Here is an 18,290-nt window from a genome sequence, read left to right on the forward strand (position 1 = left end):
ATGGAATTTTGTTCATCGAATTATACAAAATATTTGTTATATATATTTTCATTCAGATTTCATTAAACATATTTAAAATAATGAATTTTTTATAAATAATAAAGTATTATAATATGTACTTCTGGCTAAGTATACGTTTCCCATAATTGTAATCATTGCCATAATTGTAATCTGAAGTGACATGTAATGTAAAATGTTTTGGCGCTTCTTCACAATCATTTAACCATGGATGGGATTTAATATACAAGTGAATCCATATTCGTTCAATGTTGTCGTTTTCAAATATCATTATCAAGCGAATTGTATTTCGTTTCCTAACACTGGTTGGTTTAATGAAGAAACTAACAAGCGAATGAATCTTCGTTCATAAAATATTTAGAGTTTTACATGAACATGTCACAAATACAATATTATTTAAATAAAATTATCAGGCGAATTAATCTTCGTTTTCAAGCACATGGTTTAAGATAATACACTAACAAACAAACGAAGATATGTTCGTTCGATTTACTGATTAGATACAGTGTTATGAAGCGAACAACGCTTCGATATATCATTGTAAGGGTTTACATGAACACATTAGTTGTTTTACATTATACTTTGAATTGAAAATGACATCCAAATTGCAATCAAACAATCAAACATAACGACAATGATTCGATTTATATAACTCCAGAATACAATTACTACATAATGTAAAATATAACTTCATAATATAATCAAACATAACTTTAGAATATAATTACTACACAAAAACATTTCATAATCCGTTTACATAATTACTACACAGATTAAGCAACCAAATAGCGGCTCAAAAATACAAATTAAGCTCTAGTTTGATTCATCAAAGGATGACTCGTCAATCGGTCCTGTCATCGACACGATCTCTTGTTCGATGACAGGTGGAATGTATAGCTGAATTGTTTCGTTCACAGCATTGATCCATCGATTGGGAAATAAACCGTAAAAGAATTATCTATTATTGATGCGTACTGTATGTAAAGATGATGAGGAATATGCATCAAGTCCTCCGGAGGATTCAGTCCATTCGAAGGTAGGGGATTTCGTAGGCCAAATTGTCTATATATGACAGTTGTGCAGTAGGAGGTAGTTCCCTCCAGGCCCAACACAATGATGAATGGAGAACCCCTCATCTCGTACATCATTTGACTAAAGAGATACCACGGAACAATGAACCGAATTGGGTGAATATCCGAAATAGAATTCTCAAGCACGATTCCAGCGAACCTTTGCAATTGCAGATTGGTAAAGGAAGGGTAGGGAATTGAAGGACGGGGCAACCAATGCAACTTGTCTAACAACCAGAGGTAAAGAACCAAAGGTGATCCACGGCGGGAATAGTTATTTGCCTCTGGGACAAATTCGTTAAGACAAAGTAATGTCTCAGCAAGTACAAGGCTAGCCATGTTTGGGGCGTTTCCCATCAGTGCAGGAACTACCTCCAGGAGCCTATCCGAAGGCCTTCGTCCTGCAGCCGGACACAAAAAATAATGAGCCAGAACCACAAGCATGATTAGTTTGCTTTGTGTGTGGCTGATGGTCCTCTCAGCTCGTTGGACACGCCAAATGCACTCGTCTATGTTTGTCATATTGAGAAATCCATGTTGGAGGGTAAACAAAATAGCGTCAAACATTGTACCTCCATAGAAGCTGTGGAAAATTTCGAATGCTCTATGAGGATCTTGATTGACAGGCAAAATCATGAGTGCAAGACTACCACACCTAAAGATTGAAGCAAAGTCCTCTATCGTCGGGCATATGTGCATTTCCCCAATAACAAAAGAACGAGAGTCCGTATTCCATCTGCTTTGCATGTGGGCCATCATTCTGTCGGGAAAGTTTATTCGTAAAAGAGGTAGAATCTCATGTACATGATAGACACTAAAAGGGATAGGGTCATCGTTGATCAGACTTAAGTATCACTCCAGCTGTTGCTGCGATAAAACCAGCATGTCTGGGTCCATCTCTACCTCCATCTTATGAGTATTACACTAAATGAATGAAGAGAACGAATCTAGTGTAGACACCGGTAGAGAGAGATTTGGGAAGGACAGAGTCAAAACAGAAAGAGAGGTGAGAGTGGGAGTGGAGTGTGAGAGTGAGAGTGAGGGTGTGAGAGTGATGATGTTTATCAGCAGTAGTTGAAGTAATAAATGATTTTTCATTCATGAATTCACATCCTTACATAACTCCGGTAGGGGCATTACATGTTGTGAAGATATCTTCGTTTAGGAATTTTAAAACATATAGTGAAGAAGATATCTTCGTCTCTGATTTTAAAAATATGGCTTGTACCAAAAAAAGCATAAGAAGATATCTTCGTTTAGGAATTTGAAAATATATAGTTAAGAAGATATCTTCGTTTAGGAATTTTAAAACATATAGTGAAGAAGATATCTTCGTCTCTGATTTTAAAAATATGGCTTGTACCAAAAAAAACATAAGAAGATATCTTCGTTTAGGAATTTGAAAATATATAGTTAAGAAGATATCTTCGTTTAGGAATTTGAAAACTTATAGTGAAGAAGATATCTTCGTCTCTGATTTTAAAAATATGGCTTGTACCAAAAAAAACATAAGAAGATATCTTTGTTTAGGAATTTGAAAATATATAGTTAAGAAGATATCTTCGTTTAGAAATTTGAAAAATTATAGTGAAGAAGATATCTTCGTCTCTGATTTTAAAAATATGGCTTGTACCAAAAAAAAACATAAGAAGATATCTTTGGTTAGGAATTTGAAAATATATAGTTAAGAAGATATCTTCGTTTATTTTTTTGAAAACATATAGTTAAGAAGATATCTTCGTTTCTGATTTTAAAAATATGGGCACAAAAAGACATTAGAAGATGTCTTCGTTTATTTTTTTGAAAACATATAGTTAAGAAGATATCTTCGTTTCTGATTTTAAAAATATGGGCACAAGAACACATAAGAAGATATCTTCGTTTATGAACTTGAAAACATGTAGTTAAGAATATATCTTCGTTTAAGAATTTGAAACTAGAGAGTTACGAAAATAACTTCGTTTCTGATTATAAAAATATGGGTACAAGAAGACATATCAAACATCAATAAATTATAAGTTCTAATTCCATAAAGTACATTATTACACCAATGTCAATTGACCTGTGTAAACATAAGAAATAATGTACAAGTATAATTCCGTATAACACATACAAATCTCTAAAATCTGGATCCAATTGCATTCTTTAACTTAAACCTATTGACATTGTGCTCAGACATAAGAATTCTGTACAAATATTTGATCCTCAACGTACTCAGAGCTTCTTCGGCCTTCAAAAGAACAAGAGAAAGTATAAGAACATCTAAAATTGTTAAATGTCATAGACTAACATATGGTATAACACTTACATTTTTTCCGTTGATGTCAATACCCCAATCCTTCACCGCTCCTCTATATGTTTCCATATGTCTCATTAAATATACACCACAGTCTTTCTTGTTTGTTTTGTCTTCCCAATCCAGCTTTGGGGCCGTTATCCTGTATTTTATAACTTTGGAAGTAATTCTTTCTAGGCCTTGCCTTTCCAAGAAAGTCCCAAAACTATCGACTTGATTCCTCAAATTGGTATACTTGTCCAGAATTCTCATTTTAGGCGGACGACCGGAGTTGTCTAGTACTTGATTTGGGAGGCTTTAATATTCACACATACAAGAAAGAAATGTTTGCAATAGACGACAGGTAGGAATATCTGTAATAAGAACACAAACATTTATTATTTGATTGCATACTCGTTACTTGGAATTGAGGGATATGTACATACCAGGTCAGCGAATATGAGGTCTTCTTTTGTGACATGGTAGTTTCTCATGTCTTCTTCAAGGGATTGGAAAAATAAGGTGGAATCATACTCGAGATTAACCTGCAAAATAAGGGTAGAGTATCAAAGTCATGAACATTGAAGGATACATAGCACAAAACAAGAGAAGCACTTACATGTGATATTGATGAAAAACAAATTATTCGTGGTTCATGCCCTGGCAACCTACAGCAATTGTAGTGCACAATTATGGACCAAGCGTCCACCACTTCGCTCGTAATTTCTTCACCCAATTTCATTGTTTGAAATAGATTACGGGTGATATTACCCGGTGGACCTTCGTACAGAACGTCGCTGCAAAATAGATTCATTTAGAAGAACATAACTAACTACTTTCATATTTCAAATTTCTAAAAGAATTTTAAGTAACTTACCTTCCAGACAGGTCTTCAGCAAAAACAAAATCGGCCAATCTCTGTTCCTTGTTGGTTATTTTGTGGTCCAACTTATCCGCAACCTCTTTCATGTAAGGGGATCGAAGGTGCACAGAAATTTTTGTGATCTTCCTCTTAGGATAGTCTCTAATGTTGACGCATCCTCCCCCCCCCCCCCCCCCATCATCTTCATCTTCATCTTCAGAAGATTCAACAGCTTTAGAAGCCTCAACATGTTCCTTCCCTTCACCCTGATCATCGTCTTTAACAGTGGGTGACTGAGCTTTGTGTTCCTCAACTTGTTCCTTCCCTTCACCCTGATCATCGTCTTTAACAGTGGGTGACTGAACTTTGTGTACCTCAGTCTGTTCCTTCCCTTCACCCTGATCAGTTGGTTCAACAGTGGGTGAGTCAGCTTTGTTGGGCAGAACTGCATCCTCAAGTTCTTCCTGTTGAAAAGGGGGTGACTGAGCTTCAATGTGCAGAAATGCAGCCTCGACATCTTTCTGTTCAACAAGGAGTGATTGATCTTCAATGTCCTGAACTACATCCACAAGATCTTTATGTTGAACAGGGAGTGACTGAGCTTCATTGTGTAGAACTGCTTCCTCGAGATCATTCGCTTCAACGTGATCTAAGCGATTTTCTTGATTTTGCATAACTGCATCCTCAAAATCATTCAGCCCGTGCTGATGGATTGTCTTCATTGTCCTCAACTGCATCCTCAAAGGTGTATTCAACCGGGGGACTATTGATTTTCAAGCCCGCACTCTCTAAAGTGTCCCTAAGTGCCTCACTTGGAGGATCTTCCGCACCTACACGAACCTCACCATCATTCACCACCTTCAAGTGTTTCATGAACCCTTCAGACTCTCTTAGGTTTAGGAAATCGGCCTAAAAAAAAGGCTTCGGATCGATGTTGCGTTTCTCCAACTCCACTGATAGGTAATTTAGTTGTTGGGCTGTATCTTTAAAAGTTTGCAGGATTTTTGATGTCAACATCTGTAGATTATGAAAAACAGATTTTATTAGTCTTGAAAACAAGAAAATATAGACAAATTTGAGTCAATTTCTTGTTTCCACATACCTCATCAACGTCTTCTTTTACTTCAATCAAATCAACTAGATTCTCAGGTTCTTTATCTGCTAGGCGCGCCCTTGCCCGGCCCAACCCAAACCCACCGGCACGACCTTCTAAGGTGGTAAACTCTAACACTGTGACGTCATCCCAACAAGAGATTATTGGAAATTTCCTTTCATAAGGAAGACGTACACCTTTCACAAAAACACCATCTAGGTAGCAAATCTGGAGTAAAGGAATGGGAAACATGTTAGTAAATATTTGATACCTATAAAGCATATACAAGAGAGGAATTATTTACCAATAAAAAGGTTATAGGTCCATCAAAATATGGATTTTTATCTTTACTTGCTTTTTGTTTCCAACTTCTTACACTTTCAACCAATCGTTGTAGTGTGAAGTGGCACCAGTTCAGCTCCTTTATGTTATCAACATCCATTAAGGATTTCAGAATTTTGAACCTAAAATGAATAAAATACATGTGTGAGTAATCACAAATACAATTACATATATAATAGGTTTGAATACATGTTTACCTGGCTCGTGAATTTTGAACTGGACATAAAAAACTTGAGACAACAAAGACAACAAAGTCGATTTTGAAATCGTTGTTTGCACTTGTGTTACTTAATATCTTGGGTATCATAGAAAGTGTTTCAGGAGCTTTTGAGTCTTCCCCGGTCCATCTGGTCTTCTAATCCCTCAAGAAATTAAAAAAATCAGGGTCCTTAGTCTTGTCCTCCCTAGCGGACTCAACTACGTTCATTGCCCCTCTAGGGAGGTTCATCACGAGCTGTACGAGATCTTCATCGATAAGAATCTCCTCATCGTTGGCCAATACCAGAGAACTCTTATCCAGGTCAAAAGATTCGATTACGTGTCTCGAAAAATGCCCCGGGCACTTGGAGACACCCATTGTAAGAAGAGAACCAAACCCGATTTGCTTCACGACTTCCCTCTGTTCTACGCTCAATTTAGGAATCAGTTGAGCGAGGCCATGAGGTGATGATCTTGTTAGAAATGCCACTTTCCTTTTTTTGATGGTTTTGGTTTTTTGGGGAGATGGTGGTAAATCTTCATCGAATGGTGTAGTACACGGAGAAATATTAGTGGTTTCTGGGGGTGGTGCTGGTAACTCTTCATCGACTTGTGGAGTGGATGTAGGAATAACATTGGTTTTTTTTGGGGGGGGGGGGGGGGGGGAAGGTGGTGGTAAAATCTCATCAAAATGTGTATTACCTACAGCAATATCAGTAGCTTCGAAAGCAACTGTGGAAACTGATTCAGCAGTCGATGACTTCATATTCGTCTTCGTATTTCTCTTCCTCTTCCTTTCATATATAACCAAGTTATTAAACCTCGAAGTCATTATTTTCGGTGGGATAGCATAAATCAGTATTCAACTAAATAAATGGAATAAACATGTGTAAAATTAGTAGAAAATATATAAATACAATAAGATTAACCTACCTCTCTGGTTTATTGCGGGGATTGACGTTGGATGCAGGATTGGGGGCAGTTTCGTTTTCGTTTATGCTCTTACAAACTGACAAGACGACCTCTCGAGAGTCGATGGTATCCACTTCCATGTTGTTGCCTTGGTTTTCTAACATTTTCAGAAGAAATCCTTGTATAATAGAAGAAATCTCTAGGGTTTCAACGTTGAATATTTGATGATCGCCGGGAGATATAGAGAGAAGAATATGAACAATTACTCATGAAAATGAAAATGATGTAGAGTGGGATTGTAGCGGGAAATTGAAATTATAACAATAAGTAATTGAAGCGAAGAAATATTCGTTCTATATCGTATCCTCGTAAAAAAATTCATAAATTATTTTAAATATCAAAATAATTATTTGAAGCGAAGATTTATGCGCTGCATGTAAATTCCCTCATTAAGTGTATTTACATGAGAGGTAATCGGTCTTCTCATGGGAGGGGAGGGGTTTTACATGAACGTCTGGTTAAAAATAATTGAAACAAAGATTTATTCGCTTTAAAAGTATCCTCGTAAATTTAATATTGAATTTTTTTAAAATAATAAATTATGTAATTTAAGCGAATATTTCTTCGATACAAATCATCTCTTGTTAAATAAAAAAAATTTTAAAAAAATTAAAACTAAAATGAGGCAATCGAAGCGACTATTTATTCGCTTCATATTATTTGAAATAAATTTAATTGATATTTAATAATGCCAATCGTTTGCTCGTAACATTTAATTAAAAAAAAATAAGAGTGTAGTAATTGAAGCGAAGATTTGTTCGGTTGCTGCATGTTATTTTTAATAAATTGAATTAATATTTAATAAACGAAAATATAAAATCCATGTAATTTTGGTCTTTACATACACGGGTAAGTGTATTTACATGACAGGCAAGCGGTCTTCTCATGGGTGGGTTGGAGGTTTACACGAGGTTTTTATTAAAATTAATTAAAGCGAATAAGTCTTCGCTCCTGAGCGTCTCCCCGCAAAAAAAATAAAAAAAAAATAAAGAGTGAAGTAATTGAAGCGAAGATTTGTTCCGTTGCTGCATGTTATTTTTAATAAATTGAATTAATATTTAAAGAATGAAAATATAAAATCCATGTTTATTTTGGTCTTTACATACACGGGTAAATGTATTTACATGGCAGGCAAGCGGTCTTCTCATGGGTGGGTTGGGGGTTTACATGAGGGTCAGGGCTCCTGGGCGGGGAGATCTTCGCTCCCTTCGCTTCTCACCCTTCCCTCTGACATGGTGCCCGGAGCGAAGATATCTTATCCGGATCATATGAATATTATATTATTTCCTGACATTAACAGGCCTTTTCGTTAACGGCGTCTGGTGTGAACCCGGAATGAAACCCGGATTCCGAATTCTCCCTCCCTCCATCTCCTACCCAGATTGATTTATTAAAATAATAATAATGCTGCAATTTGATTGGTCCGCAATAGGGGAACATGGGAATCGATAGCAGAAGATCTGAATTGTGCAAATCCATATATGGAATGCTTGTTTTAGCAACATTTTACAATTACACATGGGTTTTTAACTTTTAATACCGAAAAAATTATTACAGCATAATACAGGAACCAAAATTATCGGTAAAAAATCGGTACGAGTTTTCCAAAATTTCGGTATACCACGATACAGAAATAATATCTATAAAATATATATATATATATATATATATAATTATAAATAAATAAAAACTAGTGAAATTAAAAATAACTAAATCATAATTTCTATTATCACAAAGTCTAAAAGATCTTCATCTAAATGTATTTGTTCTCTATAATATTATATTAGGAGATTCATTTTTTATTCTCCAAATAAATTTGAGGCCTCAGTTATCTCTAGGATCGATATGTTACTAGTATCGTATCAAGATTTCAACAGTATCAGTATAACCTTTACGATATACGATGTGCCATACCAACCCACATCTATAATTGACTAGTTTAACACAAAATTAAACATACTCACATCACACAAAATCAAAATGAACTTCAATTTTTTAGGACAAACGAATTTAGTCAATGTCTTTTTACTAATTTATTGTGAATTGTAGATGGTATGTAATTATGTATACCTCCAATGGTCCTCATAAACAAAAGCCCTTCGATGAACAATTTTTAACAGGTACACTAACATATATCTGGAGAAGAGCAATTAAGGGGTACCAAAAAAGTTCACCATAAAATTACACAAAGGTGAAATGAATATTCAATGAAACTCTATACGAGCCCCACAAAGAGACAAGACGCAAACCAACCCATTATTGACACAAACCTCCTCAAAGTCATATTAGTTAAGCTGATTTCTTGCAGTGTTGCTCAAGCCAGTCCATTGTAACACTCTTTGGTCTCTCCAGAGCCAACCCTAGAGCCCGGTCCCATATTAGCTAAAAGAACAACATTAAACGAATTAGTAAGGTCCAGTTCAAAAAACAAAGTGAAGAAGCAAATAACCAAAAATAGAAATATGTACGTACCTGTGAACAGATGCCAATGGACCTCGACACACCGAAAAGAACAGTGTAATATCTGCAAAAGATATTTGATCAGCTTATTCCACTTTAATGCTTGTACAAATAATATATGTGGATGCTAGATAAATAGTGTTTGGAATAGAAATATACCTCGCTTCAGTTAAACCGTAATAGTTCAACAATACACCACTGTGGGCATCAACATTTGGCCAAGGGTTTTTTACCTACAAGATCATCCCATAAATAACATGCATAAGATGAGCCTATTAGGAAACTAATATTGTGACACGATCTATGTCTCAATCACAATTCCATTGGATCATTGAAGTAAAAGCTGAAACTCGTTTTTGGATGGTGATCCAATAATTTTCTAGGTGTGATTTTTTTGCTTCTATTGGTATAAAAGTCATGATCCAAATAAATTTCATTTCTAGATCACTGTGATTAACAAACATAACTGTGAAAATATTGCCAATTTCAATTGGGTGTTTAGAGAATTTCCCTACTTGGGGCGTTTTCAAAAAAATAACTATAAATTGCATTCTCCTTGTAATAGTTTATCATCTTCAAACAAGGTTTTTTTTTTAATTAAGTAGAACTAGCATGACACCCAACAGCCATGATCCCCGCTTCCGGAAAGGTTTGTTAATATATCTATAGTAAGGGAGGGAGATATGAATATTTTCTGTTTTTAAGTGCTTATGGGTAATTTACCGGAGTGTAGAAACTATAGTTGTCTAGTTATGTGAGATTTTGATGCAGAATTAAATCTATAACCAAAAGCACAAAAGGTGAAGTCATTAGACATATAGGAGTTACCTTGCCAAGCTCTGTGAGAATAGGGGGCACCACATCAAAAAGCTTGGAAACCTTTAGTTGAAAAAAATCTCAGTGAGTTCATGAAAACTTCAAATATTATAAGCATTCAGGTTAATATTAATATAGGTCAAAAAGTAATAACCAGTTGGAAAAGTGGATCATTGGGTAAGTGTTTTTGCGCAAACTCCCTCTGGCATAAATATCTTGGGTCTGTATTACGCAGAACTCCGTGTCCAAATCCAGGAACAACCTAAATATTTGGCAAGCACAAACTAACCATTAGAACTCAAATCCATCAGTTTAAACATGTTAAAACATTTATTTACGGAAACTGTTGCAAGAGAATCCCAAGTCAGTTTAGACAGAGAAAGTTAAAAATGATTGTTGGATTTTCAAGAAGAAAGCCCACAAAAATGAATGGAAAACTCATCAAATGTAGGATCATCATCAACTTAAAAAGCCTTTGAAGGGTGAAAGAAATCAGGATAGGCATGAGAATGTGGACCACAATGCATTAGCTTGGTTTTCTGATAAAGATGTTAATGAGTCTATTTGTAACTGATGATTGGTGATCTCATTAGAAGATCATCCCAAGTTAGAATTGAAAGTGATTCTTTTTTTGGTATAAAGATTTATTTGGATGATTAATTTTTCATGATCCATAAAAATTATTTTTTTGATGATGATCCAAATAATAGTGTTAATTCTTTTATTCATTTGGCATAGAGATTTTTTCTCATCATGATGAGATTATTCTTTATCACGATGAGATTTGTCTTTTTTTATCATGATCCGATTATCTTTAAGATAATTGTAATTTTCATAAAAAAAGATTTTTCATATCATGATCAAGATGAAAAAGGATTGGTAACAAGACATCCCTCATTATCCAAAACATCTATTTTCATACCTTTCCACTATTCAGTGTCTTCCAGACATAATCTTTCAATTGATCTTTGGTAATGTTCTCCCCGCACTCATCTACCACAGATTTGATCCAGAGCAAGACTTCCTGAAAATAAAATATTAGATGAAGGAGAAAAAAAATATCCACATCTCCTTTCCCTATGCACAGACAGGACAAAAGATGGGAAACTGTCCAGACTTTTACAAGCCTGGATAATAACTACATATTGAAACCAAGCAGCATTCCATCCAGAATGCAAATAGTCCAACTCTCCCCATGTAATATTTATGAAACAAAAGCATGACATTGCAGGACAGTGGGGTTATCGCTTTCATTTTATGTTGAGGTTCTGTATGCATTTAAGAAAAATGAAAAGCATTTAGCATCAATTAATGTAACACATCATGTTTATATTGGGGGGATTGTGACGTCCCACAACGATAAATCACATCAAATATTGACTCCATATAAGTGTGAGGCTAATGGGTATAGTTATATTTATTGGTATCTTTTAGGGCTTGGGTTGTGGTGGTCCAGTTGTTTAAGGCATCTATAGCCTATATCCTCACAAGCGCCGCAGAACCTGGGTCTGGGTATTACAAGCTCAAACTGAATATTATGACAAGTTGACCTTTACAGATGCAAGATACCACATGAAAAATATTATGCACCATAAAGGGCCATTGAAATTTCTAAAATATTTATGTCTAACTTTTACTTATTATGGTATTCCTACCATGGTTGGAAGTGCCACTTATCTAGAATGGTATACAGAGTAAATCAATCTTTAATATGATTGGTAACAAGAGAGAAGGCATGTCACTACAAGAGCTAGATAGATTACTTCAGAGATCAGTCTAATAGTGACTTCAAGTTTCATAGTATCAATATGCTAAATCAAATAAACAAATGCTAGGTAAAGATTCAAGATCTGCTTAAGTAACTATAAGACATCGTTAATCACATATAAAAAATCGATTTCACCTTTTGTAATGACCAAATTTGCATAAAGAAAAAAGATCATGATCAAGTTTTAATAACTGGTTTTCTTATAAATGCCCATCTTCCTGATTGGATCAAGCAAAAGGGAAAACCCCAAAAAAAACATAAAGTTCCAGTTCTGTCATGATCAATCAACTTACGTCAAACAGAATTTGAAAGTATAACCAACAACATGATGTAGACAGTACTCCTGATGATTATTTTTAAAATTTAAAAGGACAAAGTTATTTTCATTAATCCACAATTAATATGAATATCAAAAGAATCATGGTGAAACATTCAAATAAAATAAATTCAAGTACAAGTCATGACATGACATGAGTTGTCATGAGTCTATCTGAAAAAATACAACAGTTTTACTGGAATTATCCATCCTTTAACTGATAAAATGAAGGTTTAGTTGAACTGAATTGTTCCTCGGATACTGTTAAAATGAAAGCCAGGTCATCTTATATTGATTAAAAAATGCTTCTCTAAAGCTCACGTTAATCCAGGTGCAATGCACATTGAAACGATAGCTAAAAATATTCAGATTAAAAGCCACCAGGAAACAGCTAAAAGAATGACATACCTGATTCGCCAACCCATGAAGTGGTCCAGCCAAACCATTCAGTGCAGCAGCAAATGAAAGGTAAGGATCTGAAAGGGCACTAGCAACCTGAATAAAAAGGAGCAAACAAAGGGATAATAATCATGAGCACCCACTGAATCAATGCTATCATAAATATAACTGACAGGAACAAATAAAAAGACAAATATATATATTGAGGTTTTTGAGCATTTGATTATTTATGTCTTGATTAATTTTCGCCAACAGATGGCATAACTTGTAAGGTAATGTTTTAGTTTTCCCATGGTCAATGCGAATTTCGCGTTATAAATTTTTGCTTATCAAAAAATATTATATATGTATACATAAATCAGGGTAGATTACAAAATAAAAACGTGTTTGCAACTTTTTGTTTCAACTAATGCAAAGATGGGAGCTATCACTTACTAGGTGACCAGTATGGGCACTAACATTTCCACCTTCATGATCACTGCATCAGGTGTAATATATTGTTAGAATGACATGTTGATAACGGAAATAACAGCACAAATTGGTAGAATGTGACATGTTGATAGCGGAAATAACAGCACAAATTGTTAGAATGACACCATGGAAGCACCATCTATCATTCTCCACCAAAATAACTTATAGCATAAAATAACAGCACAAATACCTGTGGATGGTAACATAAAGCCTCATAAGTTCATGCATCTCGGAATTATCAAATCCTAGCATTTTAGCAAAATTCGCACCATAATCTAGGGAATCGTCTTTGGGTATAACTTGTCCATCCTTGTAGATTCTGTTACCATAAAAAAAGTAATTGGATAAAAATAAGTTGTGATCAACATTAACATGTAAAATAAGTTGTGATTTAACTCTATCCATAACAGAAACACAATTGTGAACGTAGCTTGATCCAACACTTTACCTACGATAAACATAAGCAGCTACAACTGGCAATCGGGCAATTAAATTAAGGGAGTCCTCATATGTTGGTTCCCAATACCTGCAAAGGGGAAAGTTTAAGTGATTTTATATTAAGGATATGCATTTTCAGGAAACACACTCCAGTATGAAGCTTACTTTGATTTGTGAATACCCTTTTCGTATGCCTTCTGGAATTCACTTTGAACCTGGAAAGAGAAAGTAGGTCACAAGGATTTACAATTCACTCAAAGAATCCTATTAATTGAGCTAACCATGTCAATAAGAGCTTCTGCTGCAAATGAGAACTCAAGTATGTTCAGAAATTCACATAGCAGAGTAGCCAATCAACTACAAAAGCTAAATATCTGACATAGTGCTGAAATAAGTCCATCATGTGCATCATGGTTTTTTATCAACCAGTAAAAATTCAGATAAACCAATTCTCCAATCACTCGACTTTCTGGGCTATACTTCAAGTGTGTGACGAAACCCTTCAATGACACTTAAGTTAAATGCTAGAAAGTTCATTTTAATAGCTCAACTCTTCTTGACTATTTATATAGCAAAACCATTCGCTTAAGGTAACATTAAAACATTAGCGATAACCCTTTCACAATAGAGTTTCTCTAAGCAATTTTTGATGTTTTTCGCTCCCAAAGCAAATCCATCCTTTTTCTCTATTGATAGACAAGGTAAGTTCGCAGCAATTTATATTTTTCCTATTCATTAGCAATTTGGAGCTAACTACAGAAAAGCCTTATATGGTTTTCTGTTTACATTTGGACTGATTAATAGATAACTCCAGGAGTCAGAACATAAATGACCTATAATTCCATTGAGTGAAAAATAAATGCATTATGGTCATGAATGAACAAAATAAGAAACAGAAAGCACATGTCAACCTGGAGGGCCATAACACCAGTTGCAAACTGAGTCATTGGATGAGCTGAAACTGGAAGAGCATCAATTGTGTTGTACACGTGATCTGCACTCACAGTTGAAGTCTCAAAATAATATTCTTGAATTCAGACTAGACTGATGGGTGAGTATGCTTCAGCTTCATAACTGGTCAATCTCACACCCAACACACATAGACTTTACAAACACCAAGTGTAAACAAGTGAAAGGAAGGCAGAAAACATAAATTGAAAAGTAGTCACTCCAAGGAAAGAGGAGTACAATCTAACGTGTTGTGAACAAGTGTCTAAAATATAACTAAATAAAATTGTTGTTATTACTGGTGAGCATAGAGTCCATTCAGAAATTATTTTTTAAGAAAATCTTAAGTTGTATTTTGTTACATTACTAATTACTTTGTATTATTTGCAGATCTGTTTTCTAGCAATTGTGTATATTCCTAGGAGACTTTTTTTTCTTCCTATCAGTGTTCTAAATGGCGGTCGAGGCGGCCGCCTAGGCGGCGCCCAGGCGGTAGGCGGTCCAACACCGCTCCGCCTATAAATGAGGCGGTCAGATTATTTAATTATTTATTATTTTTAATTAATTAATTACTAATATTAATATATGTATATATATATTTAATAAAAAAAACTCTTTATCACCCACTATTTAAATTTTGAAACGACTCTTTACATTTCAATTCATTTATCTTCTTCTTTTCTGTTTCTTATCTCATTCACCTCACCTCCTTGATCATCTACATTTTCTTAGATTATCTAATCATCTATCTCTTTTCTAACTCGTCTACATACTTATTTTTGTTAAATGTTACTATATTAGAGAATATTAATTTGACTTTTTAGTAAAATGATAATTATAGAACATCTTTATTATATTTATATTCAACCGCCTAGGCACCGCCTAAGCACCGCCTAGGCACCCGAGGCAGTAGGCAGTCACTTACCGCTCCGCCACCGCCTACCGCCGTTTAGAACACTGCTTCCTATAATTCACTCACTTTCCAATGTGTTCTCATTTACTTCTTTTATGTTTTATTGTCCTATAAATACCCATATAATGTTCTCTTGTAAAGCATCACAAAATAAGGAATAAACTAAGAATTATTTGTTCTCTCTTCTATCATTTAGACACCTTCATATCTCAATCCCAATGAGCAACCAAATTTCTAGATTTTTAAAGTAGAGATAAAATTCTTGTGAGATAGAATTATTAAAGGGAAAATAGTGGAACAAAAAATCACCCGGAACAGCAGCCCGGCTACTTAATTCACTGGATAATGCATCCACTTGTGCTTTAGATGGCACCTGCACAAAGGTGAAAGAATAAGCTTACTGACATGCATAAAATGACTCAATATGCCATTCAGATATAGTTAACAGGAAGTTATACAAAATGCTAAAAGAACACACCTTTCCAGTTAAGAGTAGCCAAAGAAGCCCTTCAGGCAGTGGTTCTCCACCAGGCTTTGCAGCTGGCAATACCTTCTGACACTCAGGTATTGACAAACCTCTGAAGCGAATGCCCTACATAAATAAACAAGAAGATATAGAAGAAAAGCAGGATATCCATGACTGTACGTGTCGGATAAACCAATTTTTTATTGAATTGATATTAAATGATAAGCTATTTTATACATGAAAAAAACTAAAATGAACTGATTGTATACCTCTTCCGCATCAAGTAATGAAGTTTCCCATAGTAAACCAGTCATTCCTCTCATCCCCCCAATTACCTGGTTAAAGAAAATACACCACAAAGTAGACCATTTTTAAGAAGATTGGCTAAAGGTGAAGAAGAAAACATGGAGGACAATGGATGGAGGACAAATTTACCATGTCTACAGTAATGTTACCCAGTTGAACCTTTCCATATTCTGACTTAAGTTTCTTGAGGCGCTCCTGTACAAAATATGACATTAATAGGATTCTCAATTAATTAGATTATCAATGAATTAATAAAAGAGAGGAAGTTTTGAAATGAGAGCAAATTAAAGAGGTTATCAATATTTTCCAACTTACAATCTTGAGAATCTTATATCTAAGACTATTGTAAATAATAGGAAAGAGATACTATTTAGTATTTACCATTGACTTCAAACCCACTCCAATAAGAATAAATTGAAAAAGAAAGAAAATAAAAACTGATTTGAGCCTAATCAAGTACCTGTTGCTCTGGAATCAATTCCCTTAGCTGAGCTTGAAGGTCCTATACACAAAGAAAATTAGTGTGTGAAGGATGGGCTGAAATTTCTCATATATGATAGTTTTGGAAGAGATACCACAAAATCTAGCAATACGGAAAATATATATATATATATCACTAATTTCTCTATTCTACATCTAGTAATAAATTCTTCATGATCTCCATTAATAACTTTTTCATACATGGAACCAAAGAAAATGAGTTACATTTTAGGTGATATTAGAAGTTTATTTCCCCTATGGCTGAACCATAACCTTGTCTCTTTTTGGAGAACAGCAGATTCTTCTAGGTTCTAGTTTTATTCTCCTTCATATAGTGTCTGTAAATATTATAGGGACTGTTTCCACTTCTCTACAAGAAATCATGATAAATGGACTTACGAGACAATATTTTAATTCCTTGCTAGATCTGATGCAAAATATGACTTTATATTCCCAGAAAATAACCACCAATCAACAAATTTCGGAATACACATTTGAAGAACAAACAATGCCTATATAACACAAGTAATTATATGAGTTGGAACATTATTCTCAATTGTATGATCTTAACATGAAACTTCTACACAAGAATGCCTCCCCGGCCCCTGCTTATCCTGTCTCCTTCCAAATAAGAACAGAAGCTGGGGAACAAAAGGCTAACAAGGTAGAATGAATGAAAGCCTAGAAACACATTTTCACTAGACAGTTACAGGAGGTTAAAGAAATGTAAGTTCTGATAGTTTATAAAGATTATGTATTTACAGTATCAGAGGACGTCTGAATTTGAAGCCATCGCACAGTGCTCCCAAGACTTGGCCTCTGGGCCTGCCAACAAAAACGTATTAATTCAGACAATAATGAAACCAAATAAAGCTTCAACAGGAAGAACCAACAAACATGAAATTAATCAAAAGAATCTTCAAATAAATGAAAAAATGGAACTTACAACACGTGAGTGCAGCTTGGAAAGTGCAGAAACGCTCCGAAAGAAGACCATGTCTTGTCACGAACTTCACTGCATCAATCCATAAGCAACAGAACTCAAATCAATCATTCGGTTTGCATCTCGGATTATACCAGTACAAACACAAAAATTCCCCTAAGATATACATTAATGTACGAGTTTATATCATTGAGAAATACCGACTTAGTACAATATCAAATCAAACCTAACAAATACAAATAATTGCAAATCAAGCACTTCGATGGAGGAACAGAAATCAGTGATGTGATCAAAGAATAGAAGAGTCGGATCAAATGCAAGCGAAGACGTAGAAATTTCAAGTAGGATAGCCGACAATCTAGCAATACCTGGACTCGGAAATCAAAACAAGAGAGAGAAAGAGAGAATTTGTAAGTAGCTCTGACCTTTCTGTAAAGTGTGTTACAGACAAATTCTGAGATGTCACGCTAAGTCCAATGGTGGCTGCTGGTTTCATTTGGGGGGTTATTTTGAAATTATTTATTAGGATTATTAGGTAAGTGATAAAAGTATGCTTATTATTTTAAATCATAAAAATTAAATATAATTAATGATAAAGGTTTAAGATTAATCTTTTTTATTATAAAAGATGTAAAATTTTATTAATAAAAACTAAAACTATAAACTCTAACATAGGCCTAGTTAGGTTTGGTTTATTTTAAAAGAAATAATTTAGGGGAGCGAATGCAGCGAATCC

At 34.7% G+C, this 18,290-nt stretch overlaps 1 protein-coding gene across 3 annotated transcripts; it reads right to left on the bottom strand.

Annotated features, from left to right (window-relative positions):
• Positions 1-8,839: 8,839 nt before the first annotated feature.
• LOC124938136 (citrate synthase, mitochondrial) lies at positions 8,840-18,000 on the bottom strand. Of its 3 annotated transcripts, none has more exons than XM_047478511.1 (20): positions 17,980-18,000; positions 17,558-17,626; positions 17,374-17,436; positions 16,592-16,633; positions 16,261-16,326; positions 16,095-16,160; positions 15,838-15,951; positions 15,669-15,732; positions 14,410-14,492; positions 13,664-13,713; positions 13,509-13,586; positions 13,251-13,379; positions 13,025-13,067; positions 12,599-12,685; positions 11,029-11,130; positions 10,261-10,368; positions 10,119-10,169; positions 9,450-9,523; positions 9,303-9,354; positions 8,840-9,212 (listed from the first exon to the last, which is right to left on the bottom strand). In XM_047478511.1, the coding sequence occupies exons 2-20, from the start codon at positions 17,606-17,608 to the stop codon at positions 9,120-9,122; spliced, it is 1,416 nt and encodes a 471-aa protein (XP_047334467.1). In that variant the 5' UTR covers positions 17,609-17,626; positions 17,980-18,000; the 3' UTR covers positions 8,840-9,119. The 3 variants fall into 3 exon arrangements, with proteins under 3 accessions (XP_047334467.1, XP_047334466.1, XP_047334468.1); XM_047478510.1 differs by having other exon boundaries at positions 17,923-17,993; XM_047478512.1 differs by lacking the exon at positions 17,980-18,000 and adding an exon at positions 17,781-17,802.
• Between the last annotated feature and the right edge of the window lie 290 nt (positions 18,001-18,290).

The sequence above is a fragment of the Impatiens glandulifera genome, chromosome 5 (genome assembly GCF_907164915.1).
Source record: "Impatiens glandulifera chromosome 5, dImpGla2.1, whole genome shotgun sequence".
NCBI lineage: Eukaryota > Viridiplantae > Streptophyta > Magnoliopsida > Ericales > Balsaminaceae > Impatiens > Impatiens glandulifera.